The 26,866-nt window shown below is 32.2% G+C and overlaps 1 protein-coding gene across 1 annotated transcript in view; it reads left to right on the top strand.

Annotated features, from left to right (window-relative positions):
• Positions 1-20,133, top strand: part of fax (failed axon connections) — a 36,165-nt gene extending 16,032 nt beyond the window's left edge. The window contains exons 3-5 of the mRNA XM_035369717.2: positions 1,124-1,256; positions 2,777-2,914; positions 18,955-20,133. Of these exons, the coding sequence (XP_035225608.2) occupies positions 1,124-1,256; positions 2,777-2,914; positions 18,955-19,317 (634 nt within the window). The 3' untranslated portion in view covers positions 19,318-20,133. The remainder of the gene's footprint in view (positions 1-1,123; positions 1,257-2,776; positions 2,915-18,954) is intronic.
• The last annotated feature ends 6,733 nt before the right edge of the window (positions 20,134-26,866 follow it).

Here is a 26,866-nt window from a genome sequence, read left to right as displayed (position 1 = left end):
TATGCTTCCAGAATTTGTAGTACTGCTTCATTACTGATGGTTACCCCCATTTCCAAAGAATATAATATTAATTTTTGACTGTAAAAGTATGAGACCAGACTTCAAAAGTTTCATGAAATCACAATTTACCCTGCAAGTTGTTTCTTTTCCTCCTGGAATAAAATTAACCCCTTAACTGCCACAGAAAGCGTACAAGATTCATTTCCCAGTGCCACGGTTTTTCACACAAGCGCGTAGTTATGTGATGTATTGTAAAAGTATAATAAAAAGTTGTAAGTGTAATAAAAATGATGTTTTTATAATAAAAAAGATCCCTAAAATGGAGTTTCCATCAATTCATTTTTAGACCAGTTAAGTGTAATATCAGGTTTCAGTGTTATACCTTCTGAAATCAGTATCCCTAAAGAAACATATATTTCTTCTGAACTGGTTGAATGCCATGGTTTTGTTCTTGATTTTTCGTTTTCAAGGTGTTTGTTCATATACTCGTCTACAAAACGGCTAATTTCAGTAACAGTATGAAGCATGAGCAATTCATCAAAAAATAATTCTAAAAAGATAAATGGGTTTGAAACATTCATTATATCTTTTTTTTTTTCCTGGAACCTACTTCAAAAAGTAAACAAAAACGGAGGACACAGAATAAAAAAAATACGTTTTACTCAAACAACACCAGCCAATACTGCACAGTCATTTCTTTCACCGCTTTAGACACACTCCTCTCTCCAATTTCTCCCCACTCTTCTCTGAAATAGTATCCTCCTTTGCATACTTTGTAAGGTCATTGTGGTGTTGCATTCCTAAGCTTTGCGAATAATTTTGCGGGTAGCAGAGCAAAGCAAATGATAGTAGTTTAAAAGGGCGTATATATACGCCCAGGCCAGTTAACGCATCAGCTGAGCAAGGTGTATATATATGCCCGCGGCAGTTAAGGGGTTAATGCTATAGCTCTTAAGAGTTTACTATAGAATATTTTCTTATTTACCAATGATCAGTTTGAGAGAAACTATGTAAAATATGTGTTAATCGTTTTAGAAGTAATTATTATGGAAAATTTTGAAAAATATGAATCTGTCTGATCATACATAGAAAATTAGAAATTAATTGTTTTTCTTTTGATTAGGGTGATGCGCTGGTGGCGTTATAGTCACCCTGGAGAATTTCTGAAAGCAGCTCAGTTGGATATTAAGCGAACCTTGAACTCAAAACTACCGAAAGGACTCTTACATTTCTTCTTTAAGCTGGGATTTAAAAGTGTAAGCTAAATAATTTTTAGTTTGAGTACCTGTATAATTTTAAAACAAGTGATATTTTAAAAATAATATACAGTCAAAAGTCGTTAATCCGGACTCGTCGGGACTTCGGCGATTCCGGATTATCGATTTTTCCGGATTATAGATCATCAGTTTAAATCTGGTAAGATGGCATGCAGAAATTACAAAATTAAAAATATGAAACCGTAATTTATGAAATAAAGAACAATTATGATCTAATCAAAATTTACAAAAAGAAAAAGCTTAATATTTATTTGTTTACTTTATTAAACATTTCCTTCAATGTAAGTTGCTTCGTTTCATGTGATAATACTTTCTCTTTAATTCTATTAAACAGACATAATTTCTTGTTTAGTTACAAAGTTCCGCTGTTCAAGTCCTATAATTGCTGTGTTGAGAATACCCACGAAATGTTTTCGTTTTCAATAACCTCTGGGTCACTTTCTTCACTATCCCAAGAGAATTATAATGACCAGGAACTTGATTTAAACCATATCAAAGACAGAATGAAATACTACACTTAGTATGGAATTATAAACCAAATAAAATAAAAACATCTGCCCTGAAGATAAGGATAGTGCTGACAGATCAACTTCCAATACCAAATAAAATAAAAACATCTGCCCTGAAGATAAGGATAGTGCTGACGGATCAACTTCCAATCCAATCCGGATCAACTTCCAATCCAATCCGCTGCCTGAAATTGATAAACAGATTTTGGATCTCAAAACATACTTTCGCTTTGTAGATACAAATTACATATTAGTAAATATATATCAGAAATTCTATTTGACATAATCTTTCTAATCTATCATAATCTAATAATGACGTTTCTGCCCCCCCTTCTGCCTCAGAGCAGCGTGAAATTGATAAACGGATTTCGGATTTCAAAACATACTTTCGCTTTGTAGATACAAATTACATATTAGTAAATATATATCCGAAATTCAATTTGACATAATCTTTCTAATCTATCATAATCTAATAATGACGTTTCTGCCCCCCCCCCTCTGCGGCAGAGCAGTGTGAAATTGATAAACAGATTTCGGATTTCAAAACATACTTTCGCTTTGTAGTAAATATATATCGGAAATTCTATTTGACATAATCGAAAGTTCAAGCTTACTTTTATAAAATTGCTCTAACAGTCTGCAAAAAATAATAAGCCGGATCCAATTCGAAGATTAAGGAACAACGCAATCTGCAACATTAACTGAATTAGATAACTTTAGCTTAGCGTATAACTCCGTTACACATTAAACGCGCATGCGCACAAACATATTCGCAGCCGTAAGGGTCTTACGCACTCTCGTAAACGCCTGTGTGCATGCGTGAACGCGACGCATGCGCAGAAAGTTTGTAGTTTTGAGGTCCGGATTATGGGTGTCCGAATTAACGACTTTTGACTGTATTTAATGTTTTCTATGCATTTCTGCTTAATGTTCTAAAAAAATTTTAAGGTACAATTTTTTTCCCTCAAATAATTTCCCTTTTATATGCAGAATATAAAGCGTGCTGTTGGTCATGGTGTTGGCCGTCATAACTCTGATGAAATATATGAATTTGGTAAGAAGGACTTGAAAGCTTTAAGTGAATACTTAGCTGAAAAGCCATATTTCTTTGGAGAGGAGCCCCATCTAGTAAGTTACATGATAACTAAATTTTTTATTATTTTGAAATAGGTACCCTGATGAACTTTTAAGGTTTACTTTATCTGTTCTATAATATTTACCCAAACTTACTCAAATAATTGGCCCAATTTCAGGTTCCCTTTATTTCTTAAATTTAGAAATGCAGAAGAATGAGTAAAATGGACTGTAGATAGATAAAACTAAGTAATATATATCCCATTTCACTTCCTTTACTTATATATGAATAGCGCCAAGAACATAATCAAATTCTTGCCATGTTCATCTGTATTCTCTGATATTATGCATCAAGTTATGATGTAACATGTAGGCTTGTGGGTAGTCTTTTTTGGTTTAATTTTGATTCACTGTAAATTACAGTGAATTACAGTCTGTAATTACATCAATAATAATATGCAAAGGAATATCAATTAAATTAAGCAATAAAAGAGAAATTTCAGAAAATATGGCATTTAAAAGAAACTTTATTTCACAAAAATATTGAACTTTAGAATGATTCTGTGTGCACTGCCTGAAAATCTACATTCAGTGCTGGATTTCAGAGGATTTATAGTTTGTATTTTATGTGTTCTTTCATCTATGTTTTTTTGCCACTAATAGTTTTGTTTTCTAAAAGTCGCAACAAAAAAGTCTTTTAGAGTAAGCTAAAATATATTAGTAGGTTTGTCGAAAAATATTTATTTACAAGACAGATGTTTATTTAAGATCCAGATATATATTTTCAAACATAAATGATACTTTAGATTATGTTTATTAGTTTCAAGAGTCTGTAATATGCTAGTGATGTGTAAACATATATTCTCATGTCATATTTAGCTTTCGGATAAACTGCGTGAAACCTATGCGGAAAAAAAAGTTTTATGATCTTTCTGCAGTTAAAAAAAGGGCATTAGTTTTGACATGCTACTTTTGTTATAATTACTGGATAATTTATCAAATTTGATGAATTTGAATCTTTTTTAGGCTATTTGCTGTTGTTTTTCACCATATAGCTATCTATAATTTTGCCGGCACAAAACAAAGAAAAACATAGCTAAAATGTGAAAAGTATGAATGTACTGCAACCACAGAGCATACAGAACAAAACTTGTCAGTACTAATCTAGCATGGTATTTAAGATTTCTAAGTATTGTACCTCTTATAGTGGTTTCCATAGATACAAGTTTGCTTACATCTTGGGTATTTGAAACAATATACAATATTCATAAATGAACAAATAGATTTACCTCTAAATGAGCAGCTAGGTGTAACACAGAAATAATAAATATGTTTCTGTTGTAGATAAATTATTAAACTATACAGGATGATACAAGAACTATTATCACAAAATCTGCATGTAGGTCAGGAATGCAATCTAGATGCACTACATGCTGACAAAGCCAGATATGTGAAATAAGCCTCAAATAATGATAACTTATTATACAACATTGTAGTTTACAAGAAAGTTTTAAAGCAGGTGTTCAAAGTTGTGACCTGCAGCAGTAATACGTGCCTCGCAACAATGCAGCAATCAATGAACGTTTGCAAGAGTTCCTGGTTATCGGCAATAACTCCACTTGCAGCAATAGTTTGTGCTACCATATCCATTCCCAATTCTACAGAGGTTTCATATACTAGTGTTTTCATGTAATCCCAAAGATACGAATAAACAGAAGACGGACCTGGTGAATGAGTGACCATGGGATGGGTCAACATAGCCAACATTGCCACCGAAATGTAGCATCCAGATATTAGTGGGCAACCCGGGGGAAAATGCACTGGAGTTGTCATATTGAAACTATATCCACTGCTATGCATGCTGCAGTACATCACTCAGATATATACATCATCTAGGGTTGGTAGAAGCAAGCAGGGGCCGATCATTCTAGTACCAAGCAAACCTGCCTGGCATTGACACTGTACCAACATTGAGCGGCATGGGGTTGTGTGACTCTTGGATTTTCATATGTTTACACATGTGCATATTGCAGATACCTTCTTGTATAAATATCACTTCATCATTAAACAGGATATCAGCTGCAGATTCAGGAACCACTGCGATCTGCTCTACAAATCAACATGCAAAGTCCATACACTGCTGGTAATCGCCAGCAGACGGAGCCTGCATATGGTATATGTGCAACTTGTTCTTGTGTAAGATATGCAAAATGCTGAACTGAGATGCATGTAAAGATGCTGCAGTACTTCGAGCACTTGCCCTGTGTCATTTTCAACATCTGACAGCATGGCTTCTTTCATGCTATGTGTCTGCCTTGTTCTGTCAACTTCATGCTTTGAAACATCCAGTTTCACGCAATCGATTATGCAGACATCCAAACATGATATGAGTCTGTTGGGAGACTGGGAACAATAGTTCCCTACCGGCTGTGCTACTGCAATTAGCTGCTTTATAAATGAGGTGCAATTAGGTGTTTTTCTATATGTGTAGCGATTCATCCTTCCTTATGCTCATACACTAAAAATAGGCTTTTTGCCCGTTGAACCTGACCAGCTTTTCACGTGAACTCTAGCGCCCTCTTGCACATCTGGTTTGCGCATGCGACCAAATGTTCATGTATTTTTCTTGCTTGTTACCGTGTTCCTTTCCTATATGTAGATTTTTGAAAGGTAGTTCTGAATCATTCTGTATACCATACACCAAAGTAAAAAGTCACATATGAGATCTGCTGTTCTTAACTACATAATTATATTATTAATATTTAAATGAAACATTGATGTCAATGACATATGTTTTGTATGAATATTTAAGTTGCTAATTATGCTCATAAGTGTTGCAAAGCAGCAATATTTGTAGTCAACTGAACCTCAGACACATTATATTTTAAAGTATAACACACTTTAAAAGTTGATCTGCTGTAAAGTGAAATACAGTAGGTTTTATTTCATATTCTTCTTTCTATTGAAATGTTTTTTGCTCACATTTTTCTTGTTGCATTTTATTTTATGCAATGTCATGTCACTGAATTACAGAAATATTTTTGCTAATTATACATAATATTTTGAAAACAGAAGCCCTTAGATATTTTGTCAAGTGGAATTTATAAGGGAATGTCATTCATGTATAAAATAATTCAGTTTCTTTGACTTTGTGAGTAGTCAGAAATGTGAATATCAGTTTTCATTTTAGTACAGAGGCATGAATTTGCCTTGTTTTCTGTTGTATGAACAGTTTTTATTCTGTGTGCATTTTACTCCTCTCTGTTTAAATTTTGATTTTTATAAGTGCATGTGCAGAGAAGTTTAGAAAGTTGGGTACTTATGTATTACTCGTCGATCGTGAAAATTGGCAGAGATCTTACCAAAGTTGCACCAATCGCTCCTGTGGAATTTTGTGGAAAGTGACAGCTATTAATTTAATAATCAATCTGTATTCGACTTGTTTTGTCGTGGCTTGTCATAAAAATAAAAAGGCTTTCATCGATTTCTACTGTTTTTTTAGGCTGCCCGATTATACCGGGAGTTTTTTCGAATGCTTTAGGTATAAACTTCGCGCATGCAAATTTTTCAAGTTGTTACTGTTTTTTTGACCATATCGTGTCTATTTAATATGTATTCCCCTTTTTTAAACTAGGATTCTTAACTTTGAAAATAATCCTCTAGTAGTAGAAGGCAGGTCATGAATTTTAACTTATTTTTATTTTATTTATTTTTCAAATTGATAGAAAATTACAGCTGTAGCAGTTGAATTATATCTTTAATCTTAAAAACAAAGGTGGCTTGTTGAAGATTATTAGAATATATTAAACAAAACACTGTTACCGTTTTTTTAGGCTGCCCGATTTTACCGGGAGTTTTTTAGAATGCTTTAGGTATAAACTTCGCGCGTGCAAATTTTTCAAGTTGTTACTGTTTTTTTGACCATATCGTGTCTATTAATGTGTATTCCCCTTTTTTAAACTAGGATTCTTAACTTTGAAAATAATCTTCTAGTAGTAGAAGGCAGGTCACAAATTTTAACTTATTTTTATTTTATTTATTTTTCAAATTGCTAGAAAACTACAGCTGTAGCAGTTGAATTATATCTTTAATCTTAAAAACAAAGGTGACTTGTTGAAGATTATTAGAATATATTAAACAAAACATATTATTATGTTAAACATTAAAAGTAGCATGTTATGACAGAAACAGAAGTTTAGGCATTATGTGTGTATTATTGCATTGCATTTGTCTATAATTGCCACTAGTTTCACACTTAACAGTATAATATGCAAGTACTGAAAAATTGTGCAATGTCAAAAAGAAATTTTTACCTGAGCAGTAGACCAGACTGTTAATAATTTTTCATCCATGAATGTTTAAATGAAGAGTGAAAAAAACGGGGGTGCTGCTTGTGACAAGTTTTTAATGTCTTTTTTAATACTGACCTCGCTGCTATGCATACAGCTGTTTTCTTCCACAAGTGTATTAAAATTTTTTATTATTATTAAAAGACAGAAAAGAAACATGCTTCAAATAAATCATAAAAGTGAAGCAAGAACCCGTGTTAAGTGTAGACTTTAGCATAGAAACGCTGTCGATTTTGAGGGCGAATAAAGTCCCTCCTTATCAGAAGCAAAGAAATCTGCAACTGAAAAACTAAGTGAGAATATAGGATAGAAGAGAAATATGCCAATGTGATAATCAAAATCACAATAACAACCTTGTATTTAGCGTACATATATTAAAACAATCGATTTCAAGTCAGCTAAAGGTCTTCCTCATCAGGAGTAATAGTATAATTCTCCTCATCATAAGAACGAAATTACTAGAAAGGGGAAAAAAGAAGAAAAATAAAGCATTGGCAAAGGAGTCTTAGAACCACGTGTGTTAATGACCACATGCTTCCGAGACTTCTTTGCCAATACTTTATTTTTCTCCTTTTTAGTAATTTCATTCTCCTGATGAGGAAGGACCTGCCCTCGAAATCGATTGAGTGTTTTAATATATTTACGCTAAATAAAAGGTTGTTATTGCGATTTTGATTAAGTTAGAACATATTTATACCCTAAGGAAGTCGAGAAAGTAGCGCCATCTGTTAGTAGAAATAATAACGAAAATTGCAAAAATTAGGATAATAGAGATTTAAAAGTGTTAGGTAGGATTGGATTAAAATCAGTAACTAAACACTGTAAATTTTGGTGAATGTGAAAAGCTTCAAGAAAAACTAATTCCCAAGTGGAAGAAGCTTTCTGGCTAATTTTTGCAGATTCCAAGTCAAAATTGTGATTATTTTTCCAACTATGATTAGCAATTGAAGACTTGTAAATGTCACCTTTTTGGACATGCTTTTTTGGTTTGGCTAATATATATCTTATCTTGAACGGCACTGATAAAATATGCTATAAATTCCCCAAGGATTGTAAGAAACTCAACAGTGTAGATATGGAAATGATAATAAATTTTCATAACAACTGCTTCCACATAAATTTGAAAGCAATTCCCTGTTTGGATTGCGTTGTGAACGATATGAGGAGCACAACCAATACCTAGCAGTTTCTTCCTGAAGGCATCTTGTAATATTGCAAAAACGTTGTTTCTACCTCTTCTTTTTAATCCCCCGAAATTCGTGTTAGCATTGTCTACGCAGAAGCCAACAACCTTTTTTGTCAGACCATGGCGTTGTAATGCATTTACAAGAAAATTGCAAATTGTCTGTGTGTTTCTTCAGAAAGAGATTGCTTGTCCAGGAACCTTCACACCTGACAGTGGCACAAAATATCTCACTATTGCAGGAAATAGCTTGACGTCCTTATGGTTCGATGCGTCTGTAGACACTCACAAAATTCTGCCTTGACTTGGTTCATGACATATGGACACAGAACATTCGTGGTAATGACTTCACATTTTGTTCGTGCGCAAGAGAATTTCGGATTAAAACACTTTTTCATTAATTTGGAAGTACAGTCCATCGACCTAAAGCTGTGATTGTGATAAATTGTGAGGTACGCAAAGGTGCCTTGTGTAGCAACCAACCAAGCTTCTTTTTCTCCTAACTCAGATCTTGAAAAATAGTTCGTAATTGTACCTGACGATGCTAACAATTTCAGGACGTTTTGGGACGATCCATATTCAAATGCTTCATATCTCCACACTCACTGTAATTGCTGGAGAAATGTGATCCACATTTGTCGCACCTCACATCACTTGCCTTGCAATTCCTCTTTGAATTTCGACTTTCGTTTTGGCATGACTGATGCTCAATAGAGCCTCGGGTAATGTCACTCACATGAGAAAAAAATAAATAACCACAGAAACACGACAATCGTGCGCACAAACCACCAATGTGGTCGCTGTCTCACTGATTACTGCATTTCTGAGTGATGACATCATAGCTTTAGCGAAGCAAGCATCAGCAAGGCAAGTAGAGATTCAGAGGAACAAACTTTGAGAGAACGCAAAAAAAAAAAAAAAAAAAAAAAAAAAAAAAAAAAAAAAAGAGGCCCTCTTTTTTTTTTTTTTTTTTTTTTTTTAAGTCGGTTGACATGACTTAGCATGGGGTGGCAAATAAACCGAAAATGGTTTAAACAGTAGTGTTGAATTCGGATTCATTGTGAATTATAAGAATATCAAGGAAGGGAAAAATATTATCAGATTCAGATTCAAATGTGAACTGGATGGATCAATTGAATTAATAATAAATAAAATATATTGCAAGTCTTCTTTTTTACCATCAAAACCCTTACCTTCTTTGTGGCTATCTATGCCTAACACAGGTTGTTGTTTCCCTTTTATGATATAAGTGGTAAATTGAAAGCATGTTATACCTTCAGCATGGAATGAATTATACCCGTTGTAAAGGCAGGGTATCAATTTCTGTTGGAAAGAAGGTTTGCATTCTTTCCCTTTGTGTCAAGTGGAAATGGTAAAGTAGGCTGTAGTGTTTATATGATGCTCTGTTTCATATTAAAAAAAATGCATATTATGTTCTTTCTTGTATCCAAACCAAAAATGTTTGCAGTGAAGAGTGGAATCTTTGCCTCCTTTCGACTAACAGTTTCTCTTATCTGATCTAAGTAATTCCTGCTTAACAATAAGATTCATGTAATTTTATGTTAAGTCATGGGACGATGGTGTGGCCATTTGTGCCTTTTACAGAGTTATGAAAGATTGGATAGTAGATTTAAATTTTGATTCAGCGATGTAGACACCTAAATTTTCTTAATTATTTTTGAAAACTTTGCTATTTACTTCATAATATAGTTTCATCAATATTTCTGTTTTTTATGATTGCCATTTTGATTGAATTATTATTTTTTAGGAATGTGTGTTGCCAATTCACTGACTAATATGTATTTGATGGGTTATCACTGGAATTCATTCCTATTTTTAATGTAAACAGTGTAATAATCTCTCTGGGCCCATACCTTGATTGAAACAGAATTGTTTTGAAAATTGTCATTTCTTAAAATATTGCATCAAAAACAAATGTTCTTTCCCCCCTTTTTTATTAAAAAAAAATCTTTGTGCACCACAAAGTGTTATTAAACCAGGCTTACAAATCATAAGTAAAACTCAAGTAGCACAGCAATGTTGTTGTATAAACGTTACAATATGTTATCTTTAATACGCCCAGATGTCTGCGAAACTCCACTGTTTTGCAACCATTGCAAAGACGTCTTTGCAGATGAGGTTTTTGTGGCATAGATGTCATTATTGCGTCTTTCGCAGGTGATATTTTGGTTGTGAAAGCGTTGTATCACATCTTAAAAACGCCTAAATGTTTGCAAAATTCTACCTTTTTGCAACAGTTGTGATTTCCTTGTGTTACATATTGATTTATGCAGAAAAATAAGTTTAATAATTAATATATTTTTCTTTTTTAAAATTTTGTATTCTTTGTATTTATCTAAAGTTTAAATATTTTATCATTTCCTGAAAACCAGAAGATAATACAATTTTTTCTCTTTGGACTAAATATGCATAATTAATAATAGCCTAAATTATTTTCAGTACTTTAAACTATAGTTTTTAAATAACTTAAATTCTAAGTTACGATTATTTAAGATTTCATCATTTCCCCCCTCCCTTAAGTGAGAGTAATTATGAAAGTGCTTATTATAAATATATAACACTAATAGTAGGTTTTAAGTAAATAAAACTCAGTTAGACATAAATAAAAGTAAAGATATATATGTAGGTAAAAAAAAAAGAACATTTCTGATAACAGCATTATCACATTTATTTCTGTTAAATCTTAGAGACATTGAAAATTGCCCGTCATGATAAATTAGGAAACGGTTCTTAAGGTAACATAATCAGTATTTTACCTGAACTCAAGTATAAATTTATTTACATTTCACAGTAAAAAATATAACCATTAACTTCTATATCTCCAAGATATGCAAATGAAAGACAGTATAAAGTAGTTAATAAATGTGATCAAAAATGTACCTAAATCTAATAACTTCCCATATTCATATCTAAAATGAAATAATAGCCTAACAAACAACATACATGACAGCACTATTTAAGAAAAAACATGAACTAGTAGTGCTTGAAAGTATAAATAGCAGAAGGAAAGTAACAGAACTAAAATTTCCAATTAATAAAAAAATATTTGTGTTTTTTAAATTGCAAGTAATTAAAAGTGCAATAATTATGGATTGCAGTATTTACTAGTAATGCTGATGTTTCTTAACACCATTTCTTTCGATCATATGTTAATGTATTTACTTATTTTTAGTTTCTACATTTTTGAATAGTGATAGATTACAGTGATTATTTCATGCACTTTTTATAATCAATAACTTTCTTTTTTGTTACTGTACAGAAATAATTTAAATAATATAGTATACGATAGTAAGCTAAATACATTAAAGTAAGTTCTTCGTTAAATAGCATACGATGAAAGTTTTTTTTTTCCTATTATGAATTTCTTTGTTATCACAAGCGCATAAAAAGTAAGCGAAGAAAATAGAATATACTTAAATTTAATAAAAAATGAAGCTTATTTCCAACATTCATTTATCGAGATAACCTAATAAGCATACATAACGGCAATATTTAAAAAAACGCGAATTACACAGTGTTTGGAAGAATAGATACCAAACGAAAAGTAGTAAAACTGCAATTTGCAGTCAATAAAAATATTTAAATTTTTTTAATATTACACATTTAAATATCACATAATTATAGATTACAATATTTCATAGAAATGCTAATGTTTCCTTAACACTAGTTTTTTTGATCATACTTTTCATACACTATTTAAAATCATTAACATTTTCTGCATGTTGTACAAAAGACAATGTACTATAGAATCTACATTATTATTAATTTTAGTTATTCATTAATTGCTTGTATTATATATATATCTAATTCATCTTTAGCAGTCATATTAAGTACTAGTATCAGTCTAATAATTTCTTTGTATTTTGAAAATAAGGAACATACCATAACAGCTTAAATTGTTGTTGCTTCTGTATTGATTGCATTTTCAGCAAAACGAGAAAGTGGCTTATCATTGTATGTTATTTTTGGCTTTATATGAATTAATTCTGAAAATCAACTTTTCAATATGAACACAATAATCGATTAATATGAATGATATGCGATATAGCACTTAGGACGTTATAACTGAAGCACAAAGCTAATAAGCGTATCCAAATATTGCACCGGTGGAACCACAGTGATTGGAGACAGACACACTATTTCTCAAACACTACATTCCACAGAGACACTAATTCCACAGAGACACTGTTTCACAAACACTAGATTCACGATTAGCATTGTAGCTTTTCTTGTAGAGCAGACAATCACACACAAAATAAGCACAAATTCAGCGTTCTCGAGATTTCTCCTCAATTCAATTTTCCAAACAGTAGATCACAGCAGTGGAATTTCACTTGCTGAAGGCAGTTGAAATAAGTAGATACAGAACAATGAGAATATTCTCAATGCGTTCTTTGACAGTGCATTACATTTACTTTTAACATAAGCAATATTATTTATATCGGTTATTGCTTGATTCAATTTCAAACATGAAGTAAGTCTTTTTGAACACTTTACAGATGGCATCTTTACCAAATTACTTGAAAGAACTGCTAGAATCTGAATTAATTGTACAGTTGTTCGAATTTGGCAGTTAGCCAAAACGCACAAATTTTGAGATGTTCGTTTATATAAACATCCAGTAAATGATGTACAGTTCTGCTTCTGACTGTCGAGAGTTTTCTGTCATATATATTGAACAGCCATGAATTCGTCCTTACTTCAAAAATAAGAATAAAGTCGTATTTCAGTAGTGAAATAATCGCTAACTTGTGATTTGCATTAATTTTGGAAATATAATTTTTTAAAGTATATAAAATACATAACTTAATAACTTACTTTATAGATTAGTTTCATTTAAAAAAATTTGCTATAATATTTATAAAAATATTTTAAGTATTTATTATTTTAACAAAATTTTAAACAATTATTTAGCACATATTTTTAGTACTAATTAAATTTAATAAATCAAAAGTATTTACATTAAATTTACATTTCATTAGATGAATCTTACCTTAGATTAACATATTTAGATGAAATAACGTAATGAAACATTGCAAAGTAAATCTTATGTGGACTTTAGATTTAGTCGATGAACTATGAAAAAGGTGTTAAAACAACCACGTCTAAAAGCGGTCATATCATGACCTTTCAGTGACGTCGACGAATTCCCAAGATGCAACGGCAAATATTTTGTGTCTTTGCAACGTTGTAAAGATGTCATAAAAGTTACCACGACCACTTTGCAACGTCGTGTGCTACTTGGAAATAAGCAAAATCATAAGTAATAACATCAACTTTCAATAATACAATGAAATCAAACACAATATGTATATATTATTTAAATATATAAAGAAATCATTTACAGTGTTTAAAAATAAAAGCCAACAAAGTTATGAAAAAAGCTCAGTAGGCCGAAGGTGAAGATACAAAATCGTAACATTTCCGTGGCCAATGAATTCCAATTAATTTTAATCTGCAGTTCAATAGATTTCTTACATAATCAAGCAATTGGAAATCAAAAAGCAGGTGGAAAACACTTTGCTGAATGCCAAGCTTGCAATAACACAATTTGAAAGATGTCAGCTTAAAATGTTCAAGATAAACTTCAAACTTACCATGTCCAGACAAAAATTCCATAACGTTAAAAAATTGAACAATAAAGCTTTACTTTTCAGTCTATCAAAAGTAGTTGGGAAAAATTTTATTGTAACAGGTCCCTTATCAGAAGAGATATAATAACAATTCCAGTGTTCAATCATTTGAGCTTTGAATGATTTTTTAAAGTTTCCATTTGGGATATGATTTTTTTATTATGTGGCACTAAGTTTTCCGATTTTAAGATTTGCCATATTAATTTGTAATCAAAATTGTTGACTGAGATAAGAGAATTTTTAGCAGTGATAAATATCATTAAAAACTGATAATATATTAAAATTACATTTAAGAAATAAAATGATAACAGTTTAATTCTTCCCTGCCCAAATGTAAGATGAGACTATTTTGATGATTTAGGAATATTTCGATTCTGAAAAATAAACAAAATAATAAATGTTATAAAGTGCAGATTCAGAAAAATAAGATATTAAATGCTGTGAGGCACAGTTTCTGAAACACTTATTAGCAAAAGCAGAAGAAGCTTTTTGTAATTATTCTAAAATTAATTTCATTTGTCTTTAATATTTTTTCTGAAAGGAGCCTTTTCTGCTTTAATTGTTTCAAAATGTTGAAATACATATAAGTTTTCTCTGAAAAATTCACTGTACTTCTTTCTTTTCTGAATCCCCTCCTCTTCCCCCAAATCAAATCTTTTGACTTTTTGCTCATATGAAATTGGTAGGGATATTTTTTCTTTCAGATTTTAAACATTGCACCTTGAACAGTTTAAAAGGATTTTAAGGCAGATTTCATAAACGATGTGACAAAATGAAAAGAAAAATATTTTTGTGGTGATAACATGTAATGGCATGTTTTATGGAAACTTGTAATGGATTTTTTATTTTTTGAAGAAATTTTAGAATAATGAAAACAAAATTATTTGAATTTTCTACTTTTGATTCTCAGAGTCTTTCTTTTAATATATTTGTCATCCCTTTATTTTCTATTTTCACTAGACATAAGCATGGGAAATTGCAAAAATTATTCTAATCATGTCACATGGACAGATGTCTTTCTGTTGATAAAGAAACTGAAAGCTGAGAATCTAAAAGATTATTTTTTTAAGGCCTTGAGTTCTGCAACATACAGAGGACTGATGCAAAGTATTTTTTCGGCTAGTACAATTTCTGTGGACCATAAATTCTACTGCCCGATGCCTCCTTAAATTCTAAATTTTTTGTTGCACTTAAATTCTGCTGCCCTGTGCCTGTTCTAAATTCTAAAAAATTTAGACTAGAAGAATATTATATAATGAAAATAAAATTTTTCTTCAAAGCTATATTATTGAAACGTTAAAAAATAATTGAGATGAAGTAAGGAAATTAGCTAGAGTATTTGGAGAACTATCAAATTAAAAAGGCACCTAAATATTTTATGTTGTTGCTATAAAATATACGAGGCGTATTCGGAAACTAAGTACCGTTTTGAAAAAAAAAGAAAAAATAGTAAAACAATTTTTTCGAATCCAATTTTATTTTTACATGAAAATACATGTCTTAAACTATTTTTCAACATAGTTTCTGCCAATGATCAAACACTTGTCATAGCGGGTGACCAGTTTTTGTATACCATCGTCAAAGAAACTTCCTGCCAGTTTCGATAACCACGACTCCACAGCATTTTTCGTGTCATCGTCAGATCCAAAGCGCTTGCCACCAAGCTCGCGCTTCGTGTGCAGGAACACGTGATAGTCCGCCGCCAAGTCCGGGCTGTACGGCGGGTGATCGAACTGCTCCCAATAAAACTGTCAGATTAACGATTGAGTGACACCAGCAGTATGGGACCGAGCATTGTCATGGAGCAACACAATTCCTTTACTGAGCATTCCTCTTCGTTTGTTTTGAATGGCACCCTTTAGTTTTGTTGAAGTCTCACAATATTGTGCCACATTAATGGTTTCACCTCTAGGAAGAAATTCAGTAAGCAAAATGCCTTTCCTATCCCGACTGTGCACATGATTTTTTGTGATGACATTGTCACTTTGAACTTTTGTTTTTTCGGAGAATGAGTATGTCTCCACTCCATCGATTGTTTCGATTCTGGTGTGAAATGACACACCCAAGTTTCATCACCTGTCACAATTTGGTTTAAAAAGTTTTCTCCCTCATCACTGTACCGCGTGAGAAATGTCAGGGCACTACCAAGTCGCTTTGTTTTGTGAACATCAGTGAGCATTTTTGGAACCCATCGGGAACACAGTTTGCGATAATTCAAGCGGTCAGACACAATTTTGAACAAAACAGTACGTGAAATTTGTGGAAATGCCTCTGAAAGAGTTGTCATTGTGAAGAGTCTGTTCTCATGAATTCCTTCATCAACTTTCCTTACCAAATCATCGGTGACAACAGAAGGCCGACCACTCCGAGCCTCGGCGTGGACATTTGTTCGACCTGCATTAAACATTCTTACCAACTTTCTCACCATTCCATCACTTATCGTGTATTCACCGTAAACTTTTGTCACTTGACGATAAATTTCAGCCGGTTTAACATTCCTCACATTCAAAAATTTAATCGCGGCACGAATCTCACAGTCAGCGGAAGAACTAATTGTCTTAAACATTTTGAATGTGCACAGCAAACTGAAAACACAACATAGAGCAACCAAAATGACGACAATTGAAAGTCAGTGAACAAGAAAGGCTAGTGCGCATGCGCGGGACGCCTACTACAGCGCTGCAATGGCGCTAGAATGAAACGGTACTTAGTTTCCGAATATGCTACGTACATTTTTTATAACTTTTGTAACATAATTTATCCTAATATTTTTGTAGAATCAGTGTCATGAATTATATGTATAATTATCTGATATTTAAAATTATAAAATGTTCTTAAATTGTGAATATAGTGCTTTTACGTTTTTAATAAAATTAATTAGCCATGTAAATCTATAACATGTAAGGGTATTTAACTGCTTAATTATTTGTAACTAACTCACATGCTTGGAAGTTATGCTCTACATGTTAAAGTGAGTTACTGGCTTTCCCTAATCCTTACTGTGGGTACAAGATAAAATGCAAAAATTAACATAAAGCTATTATTTACAACTAGTGAAATTTAAAATAATACAATTTTCTTCACTGTTTTGCTTCAGTGGCTTACTGGAACTTTAAGTATATTAACTGGATTAGGATTCCAGCAACTATGCAAAACAATGACATTAACAGGGTTAGACAGCCACAGCATTACTAACTTCCAGCACTTGCTAACCGGGCATTCATGTCTGTTCTGGTTAAGTGGCTCTCTCTGGACAAACAACAGCAGTGGTAAGATTTTCTGCTATGAAGCATGCTGATTATGATTTTACTCATTTTAGTATAAGCTTCTGGCCATGAAACCGCTTTTGGACTGAATGATGAAACACAGCTTAAAAGAAAGAATTGTCATAAAGCTAACTGTTAGTAAAACTTGAATAAAGCATCACTAATCATCTCTAAAATATGTTGGACTATTTTAAGTGTAAAATATAAATGCTTCAAAAAATTTTGCAGTGTAAAGCTAGTTTCTTGATAAATTTTATAAAGTTCTTTTCATTCTGTATTTTTAAAAATATTTTGTTGAATATTAGCTTATATTTAATTATAATGGATCTTACTTAGAGATGATTTATTCTTATAGTGGTAGTTTTAAGTATGATAATTGCATTAATTTATTCAATTCCCATTAGTTGATAGATCCTTAATTTTTTTCATTTCCATATGCAGAAATATATGTGAAACCTGTTTTAGAATGTATATGTTGTTTCTCTGTTTTTGTGGAGGGTTATTTTATTGACATTAATACTATAAATTTGAAAAGGTAATAATTATGTTTTGTATATGTAGTGAAAAGTATGTTCGTAGAAAGTAAGAGTTCACTGAGAATTTTTCAAGCTTAGTTTGAATGTATTAAGAAAAGTTTTTATTTTATAAAATGCTGAAATCATATTAACACAGTAAGAAATGCAACTTGAAATTTATTCAGCTTAAATTTAAATGTAGATTCTGTATTCATGTAATGACATGAATACATAGATATTGTAATGCAAATTGGTATGTTTTATGTAGTTGAAATAACTATTATCTGGATATTTGTCTTAATAAGTTAATATTTTGGGGGGAAAATTATAGTTATGTTATATAAATATGTGGGAGAAGAAGCTACAAAACTGCAAAGTAATTTATAGGATTGTGAGCTGTTTCCTATAGAACGCTTGCGCAAATATATTGAGAAATTTCCCTACAATTCCATGATTCTCTTCCCACATGTAGACTCCAGATGTAATAAATGCATTGAACTAATTTTATGGTTGAGGCTGTTGATGTGTTTTGACTTTTAAAGAAAAGTCAGTGGTATTGTTTTTATTAAGTATTCAATTTCACCTGTGACTTACCAGTGCATATGTTGTGAATGAATTTTTGTTTGGAAAAAGAAAATTTGCTAGAAAATGTAGATTTAGGATCTTGGAATTATTAATTATATTAGTTTCTAGAGTTGCATATGCATGGGGGCTTAGTTATAAAACTTCCGAGTATATCATAAAATAGTGAAGTACTGCATTATTGAATTTAATACTTAATACTAATTTCCTTTATTTAAATTTTCATTTTTAATATAACTAAGTTAGATTTGAAAGTTTAATGACTTTTTAATATCTCAAAATGTATTTAGATTCTATTGCATTTTGCCTTTGTTTGCTATTTCTTATAGCTATATGTGTATAAGACCATTGATTTTTATTTCTAAAATAAATCTTAACTTTTGGAAATACCATTTTTATGAATTTTTAATTTTTAGCCTTTTCTGTGTCCAGATTTTCAGCTTATAAAATGTTATCATAATTTCAACAGAATATTTAAAAGATGATAATGAATATCTCTCACTTTCTTTTCAAAATTCTAACCGTTGCATTTGGTATCTTTTTAGCTTGACTGTGTGGCATTTTCACATCTCTGCCAATTTGTGTACATCCCTTTTGGTGGTTTGAAAGAATACCTGGAGTCAGACTGTACAAACCTCTTGTCCTTTGTTGAACGCATGAAGGAAAGGTATTGGCCTGACTGGGAAGAAATGTGCAAGACTCTGGAATTAAATACCCACCTCCCGAAGAAAGTTGAGGAACCTCCAAAGGAAGAAGGTGAGAAGAAAGAGAGTAAAGAGGCCGAAGAACCCACCGAGGAGAAAAATGAGAAAGAGGATAAGGCTGAGAAATTGGATGAAAAAATTGAAACCAAGGAAGAAGAAGCTTCTGAAAAGCCAAAAGAGGACAGTAATGAAACAAAAGAGTGAAGCTTGTAATTATGTGGATAATTTTAATAGGAATGAGAAGTGATTTTCTCCCATTCAGTCAAAGCTTTAAGTGGATCAGTGTTGTGTCATTGTGCTTGTTCTACTGCAGCTGTTCTTTTGTTGTAGCTCAAGTATCCTTAAATTTCATTCCATTTTTACAATTTTAATGAATTTTCCTCTTCATTTTTGATGTATTTTATTAACAGACTTGGCGAGCTCAACGTTAGTGACTCTGCGCACACGCGTCTGAAGTCTTCGGCAGCTCTGGGTGTTGCTCAAATTTTTAATGTTAGGAATTTTTATTCCTGTCATTTGTATTTGTTACACTAGTCTTATACTTCGGTGAAACTGCATTTATGCATGAATGCATTTTTTGCTTTTTTAATTGCAGTATTTCTGTACCTACTTAAGGATTAAAGCTTTATCTTATGATTTTTATGTGCCCCTATTGGGCTTTTACATTTTTCGTTTATAAGATATACATACCAAATGATTTTTTTTTTATTATTATTTTAAACTAAAACAGTAGTATTTTGAGTGATATTTTTAATCAATGTCATACTTTTTATCTGTGTATCATACATTTTAATCGGCCCACTGTTTAACATGGGCCACCAAGAAAAATTTTGTTCAAATGGATTGTAATATGTACAAGATTTCATAAATTTTAATGCTGATTATACCTTTTGCTGTGCATATTTGTCAAGCTTTTTGCACTAAGTCTGTGACCTGTCTTGTGTATATCCCAAGAATCATTTTTAAATTATGTATACCTTTGTACTGTGTATTACTGTTAATAAACAAAGCTTTACTGTGTATCTTGTTTACTTCTGCCTAAACTGCAAAGTATTTTCAATATAATTCTGTCAGCACTTGCTTGTCCCTGAATTCTTTTTGTGTCATTCTGTTAACAAAACTGTTTTAAATTCCTTGTAAAAAGTAAATGTATTGCAATCACGAAAAATTTCAGTTATCAAATTTCGACGGATTAGTGTTTTATATGGCGCACAACCTGGAAAGGTTATTAGCGCCAGATGCATGTTGAGAGTACACAAAGAAAACAAGCACAATCACATATTTAACACAACAGACATATAAAATGAAAAGTAATAAAATGATGAATATTGAAATGAAGTTACTCATGATTTATATAAAAATAGGAAATGTGAAGTAGGTATAAAATCTTAAAACATGACATATTAAAGTGTAAATTACATTAAAATACAAGGGTATTACCAAATTAGATGATAAAAACCTGTTTCTTTCAAATACTGAAATACATTAGTATTGGACCTCTTTCTCGGTTATTCGGTCAAAAGGAAAGTCAGAGTCATTAAAATACTTTAATCGAGGTGTGTTAAAATATAAGCAGTCAATTAAAAAGTGACGCATTGTCAGAACACTCCCACCGTAAGAACAAACAGGTTCACTCTCAGCCTTCAAACTATGTTGACACGAGAGTGACCAATCCTTAGACGTTTTAGCAACACTTCCTCCCTCTGGTTTCTAGTGCTTTTCCTTAGGCTTCACGTTTCTTAGTTTGTTCAGCAGCTGACCATCCCACCATGTATTAAGAATCTTGCCAGAGATAGCCTTTTTGATGCCGCTGTAGAGGACAGGCAGATTTAACAATACAGATGCAGACTGCTGTTCTGTCCACTGGCTCATTTCTCTTTATTCCTGTTTGACCAAGTATCCAGCAGTAAAGAATTTTACAGCCATGTCTCTTTAATTTTTGATTTAATTTGTGCGGGATTTTTGATTATATCATTTATTAATGGATTATCTGCATCAAAAAAACTTTAAAAATTAATTGCAATACTGTATTTGAAGGGGTTAAAAACTCTTATTTTTTAATGCATTGAGAAAAAGAAAACCAGAAGAGTAAAAGAGAGTCACTAAAGAGAAAAAGAAAATTACATTGTAATATACAATTAATGGAATATATATTTAATTAAATATAAAATTTTATTTAATAATTTTAGGAAGAAAATATAAAATAATAAAACTGAGATGGAAACTATTTTTTGAATAATATTTAAAAATTAATTGCAATACTGTTATAATTGAAGGGGTAAAAAATCTTTTTTATTTTTAATGCATTGCATTCTAAAGAGAAAATCACATTGTAATAGGTGTACATATAAACTGTTGGCTTTCAGCTGGAACCATAAACTATTACTCTCCAAACTTATAGTTTATGGTACAAAAAGATAAATTTTACTGAAATCTTATAGAAAAAATATTTTACTAAACATAATTTTACTTAATTTGAAGTTAGAAATAGTTTTTGGAAGAATTTCATTTACCTCTGACCTTTCAGTGTTACCAATAGTACTTGCACTCTGGAAATGTATGGTAGTAAAGAATTTTTTATTTTTAAAAACATCTTCTACTGATTTTAAATGCCCATTTTATTCAGTTACTTGCATATTAAAGTGCTTATAAACTTAGCAATGTCCAGAAAAAAAGTAAGTGGATTAATTACAAATAAACACTAAAAAAACTGGTGTTAAGTAAAATAAAAACATAATACTTTGTATGAACACCAATCTTTTAAACACGAGTAGGATGCACATTTTGAACAAAAACCTTTCATACTTCACCAGCTGCAAAGGAGCCAACTTGCATCTGATGAAGAAAGGAAGCTTTTCATTTGAAAAGCATATCCTGCTCATGTTTAAAAGTGTGGTGTTCATACAAAGTAGTATATTTTTATTTTAAGTGGATCAATGCTTTTTTTTAAATTTACTTATTTAAATTATTTTTCCTAAAGTATATCAGGAACAAGTACCAAAAATCACCCACTCTAAATAGTAGTCAAGTATATTCCAAATTTCCTATTTTTCATTTGTGAATGAGTATTGAGTTTTTTAAAACAAAAATGCACAAGTTGGCTGAAATATAGAAACTAGGTACTATTATATACTACATGAATAACTTTATAAGATACCCTATATACGACTCTGATATGGGAAATTTGACTCATCAAATACTCTTTTTTTTTTTTTTTTTTTTGTTTTTGTTTGAGATGGTATAAATTTAAAAAAATTAGCTTGTAAAAGCATGGAAATCATTAGAGATATTAAAGAAAATTATATAGTTATGATATATTTATGTTGTTGAAAAATAGTTTTAAAGGTTTTTAAAAAATCTTAAACATATATTACCATGAATGCAAAAACTTTGCAATCAAATATTAAGTTATAAATAGGTTCTATGGCTGAATCATGTATAGCCTTCCCCTTCTTCCTTTATTGGACAGTTAAGAATAACATTCTTGTTAGTTCTTGTTTCTTAAGAAAAACATTCCTTCTTCATGAATTACTTGTCCTTTTACCTTTTAACTTCTTTTTATAAAAGTTAACTAAATTTCTCTTTCTTCTCTGTAGAATCTTCCTGTAAGAATTAAATGCTTCATTTTCATAGGTAGCCTCCATATTCTTTAAGGGAACAGTTGAAAGATCTGCGCTTTAGATTTACTTTTACCCTTAAATCGTATTGCTTCTTTACAAATTTCTTCTTCTGCATAGTAAATGCATATTTTAAAATTCAATGTCATTATGAATGTATGGTATTTCTCTGAATAAATAAATTTATTTATTATTATTATTTTTATTTGACATATCTTAATATCACGATTTATTACATGCATTCCATATGTATATTTAGAGGTAATTTTGAAAGTAGAATCCTTTAAATGATATTGATTTTTTAGCATTTGAATAAATTATATAACTTGACATAGGTCTGTTCCTAGTCTTCCTAGTATTTGTATTGTTTTCGTGATTTTTTGTACTAGTATATATTTTTGTTTAACTAAGAATTTTTTAAACGTTTCGATATTTGTAAAAGGCATGTTTATATGAAAATCTTTGGTTAACGGACAGTTAGTGATATAGTGTTCAGGCGTTCCTGTTTAACCGCAACTGCATATATTGGTCTGTGAAATACCAAATCTTTCAAAATAGGTTGGAAATGGTCCGTGGTCTGAGATACGAGGGCTATCCAGAAAGTAGATTACGTTTTGGAATAAAAAAATAAACAAAGTATAGGAAACAAATTTTATTATATACAGATGAAAGCCACACTTAAATACTACTTTTCTACATAGTCACCATACAAATTAAGGCATTTATCGTAGCGATGCACGAGCTTGGAAATTCCTTCGTCGAAAAATTCGGCCGCCTGCGCCTTCAACCACTTCGTTACCTCTTCTTGCAGCTGTGCGTCGTCATCAAAATGCTGCATAGCCAGCCACTTCTTCATTGCTGGGAATAGGTGGAAGTCGCTCGGTGCCAGGTCGGGACTGTACGGCGGATGAGGAAACAACTCCCACTTAAAAGATTCAAGAACTTTACGAGTGACATTTGCCGTGTGGGGCCGGGCGTTGTCGTGAATCAACAAGATCTTAGAGCTCAACATTCCTCTGCGCTTGTTTTGAATTGCTCTTCTGAGTTTTTGGAGAGTTTGGCAATACCTTTGAGAGTTTATTGTAGTGCCTCTTTCCAGGAAGTCCACCAAAATTACACCTTTTCTGTCCCAAAAAACAGTCGCCATCATCTTCCTTGCCGACATTGTTTGCATGCATTTCTTGGGTTTTTGGGGAGAACTTGTGTGCCCCCACTGCATTGATTGCAATTTCGTTTCACAGTTCACATGTTTCACCCATGTTTCGTCACCAGTAACGATGCGATCGAGTAAAGAGTCACCATCCTTATGGTAAGCGTCCAAAAAGTTCAACGCTGCAGCCATTCGCTGATTTTTGTGGTCCTCTGTCAAGATTTTTGGAATCCATCTTGCACAAAACTTGTGGTAACCAAGCTTTTCGCTGATGATTTCGTGCAACAAACTTCGCGAAATTTGTGGAAAACTCAAAGAAAGTTCCGTTATTGTGAAATTTCGATTTTCACGGACTTTAGCATCGACTTTTTCGAGAAGTTCGGCGGTCACTATGCTGGGTCTCCCACTTCGATCTTCGTCGTGAACATTGGTTCGGCCATTTTGAAATCTTATGACCCACTGACGCACTCCACCTTCAGTGATAATGTTGTCCCCATACACTTCACGAAGCTGCCGATAGATTTCTATCGGTTTACAGTTTTTTGCAGTCAGAAACCTTATTACTGAGCGCACCTCGCAGCTCGCGGGATTTTCAATTAACGCAGACATTTCAAACCGTCATAGTATCTGAACGGAGCACAGCACGAACCTCTACAGCACGAACGGCTAGATGCAGACTGAGCTGCGCAACGCTCTGACCCCAAGATGGCCGCGCTAGCCCCGCCCCTAGCGGACACAGACGGAAACGTAATCTACTTCCTGGATGGCCCTCGTATAACGGACTAATTGAGGGTTTGTGATGAGCCGTTGTACATCAACATTTGTAAAATGTAGGAAAGTTCTTCTACCAGTATCACTATTGTTCCACTCATTCTGAAATTTTAAAATTGCTGTTGATTTGAGAATATTTTTCAAGTTTGATATAGGCCATGGAATATCTACAGTAATTGCATTTTGATCTATAGCAGCCTCTTTAGCTAATTGATCTGCAGTTTCGTTTCCATGTATACCAGAATGATCTTTTATCCATGTAAGGGTTGTGTGTTAAGTGAAGCATTATTTTGTATTGCTGCAATAATCGGAGAGGCAGTTTTCGGATCTTTGAGTGCATAAAGTGTGGACAGGCTGTCAGATTGGATAATAGTATTATATAGATGATGTTCCTAAATATAATTAATTGCATATTTTATTGCTGTTACTTCGGCTTGGAATACGCTATTGTTTTTATGAAGTTGTCTCTTTCATTGGTGAATTAAAGATTCGTTGGAAAATATTGCAAAAGCAGAACCAACATTGTCCTCTATTTTAGATCCGTCTGTATAGATTTCGAAATCAGTATATGAGAGTGCATGTTTGTTATTGATTACAACTTTGATACATTGTCCTTTTTTAGATGGATGAATTTCAAGATAGTTTGGTTTTTCTTCATAATATAGAGGTGAAAATTGTTGTTGATTAAAAATGGCTGATTTTCTTAGAAGTTTAACTTGTTGCATAGTAGCTTCTAATTCTGTGCTAATATGAAGTGGTAATAAGCCTGCCAAGATATTTATGGCATTGGATGATGTTGTGTGGTAGGCTTTAGTTATGTTCAGTGCAAATGGCCTTTTTATACTTAAAAGATGTTTTACTTTGCATCCCTGCATAGGATTTGCCCAAATGGCTGCACAGTATGTGACAATTTTTTCTACGACTGTAGAGTAGAGAATTTTTTGAGTATGGGGATTTAATCCCCACTGATGTCCTTGCATTTGACGTAGCTTTGTTGCTATGATATTGGTGCGTTTTTTGAGTTCTATAATATGGGGGATCCAGTTCATATTTTGGTCAAATTTGTTCCCTAGGTATTTAAGTTGATTTACTATTTTAAGACATCTTGTAGACGTATGGTAGGACGATGTGGTAAAGATCCATTTTTTTTTTAGGTATAAGGAAAACCTGAGATTTATTTTCTGCTATTTCCAGTTATCTTGGCAGAGGTTACTAAAAATATTGCAAGTTTCATTGGAATTATTTTGTAAATCTCTTCTTGTGTGTCCTTTAACAATAAATGCGGCATCACCGGCATAAGCGTATACCTTAGTGTAGCATGCCCAATTAGTTTTTAGTATTTTGTCAAATGTTAAATTCCACATATCAGAGCCCGCACGTGAGCCCTGTGGGCAAGCTCTAGTTTGACGTTTTGTTATATTCCCATTATTTTTTATGATTATCAGGTGATGATTGAGAGATAGTTATTAAATATTTTGTATAAATTAACAGGGCATTTAGCCTCTCGTAGTGCTTGACGGATGGCCGGCTACCACAAAGTATCAAAATCATTTTTTAAGTCTATGCTAATAAAAGCTGTATGAAGGTCATTATGGCGATTAGTAAGAATATCATCTGTAATATTTGTAAGAGCATGTACCGAAGATTTACCTGGTCGAAAACCATATTGTTGTTCACTAAAATACTTTATCTTAGATGATGTTTAAGTCTATTTATTAAAATTTTTTCAAATACTTTACCTAGTACCGACAGTAGACAGACTGGACGATAAGAGCTGGCTAGTTGAGGGTCTTTGTTTTTCTTTAGAAATAATATTACTTGTCCAATTTTGAAGGCTTTGGGAAATAGACCTGCATTTAAAAGCTTATCGAAGTAAATTTTAAAGAATGCAGTTTTGAATTTATTAGAACCCTAATAATAGTCAATTCCATCAGGGCCGGGTGCTCGTTTTTTTAGGTAGAAAGTTGATGATATTTTTAATCTTTGTGGTGGTAATTTCAACGTCTTCATTAGATGAAGGTAAAGTCGTTGTATTTCTGACTATAGTACGTACAGGTGTGTCTTGAGTTATATCATCTGGAAAAACCGCTTCTAAAATATGGTTAATAGTAGCATCTGGAAGATTAAATCCTTGAGAATTTGTCGGTGAAAGATAGAATTTGATTGGTTTGAAGAGTTTATCTGTGACTATTTTATGGTGAAACCCATATGTTTC

The sequence above is a fragment of the Stegodyphus dumicola genome, chromosome 7 (genome assembly GCF_044657685.1).
Source record: "Stegodyphus dumicola isolate Sdum_Otavi_A_Nest chromosome 7, ASM4465768v1".
Classification (NCBI taxonomy): domain Eukaryota; kingdom Metazoa; phylum Arthropoda; class Arachnida; order Araneae; family Eresidae; genus Stegodyphus; species Stegodyphus dumicola.
The sequence above is the reverse complement of the archived record's forward strand: the minus strand, read 5'-3'. Positions and strand labels throughout refer to the sequence as shown.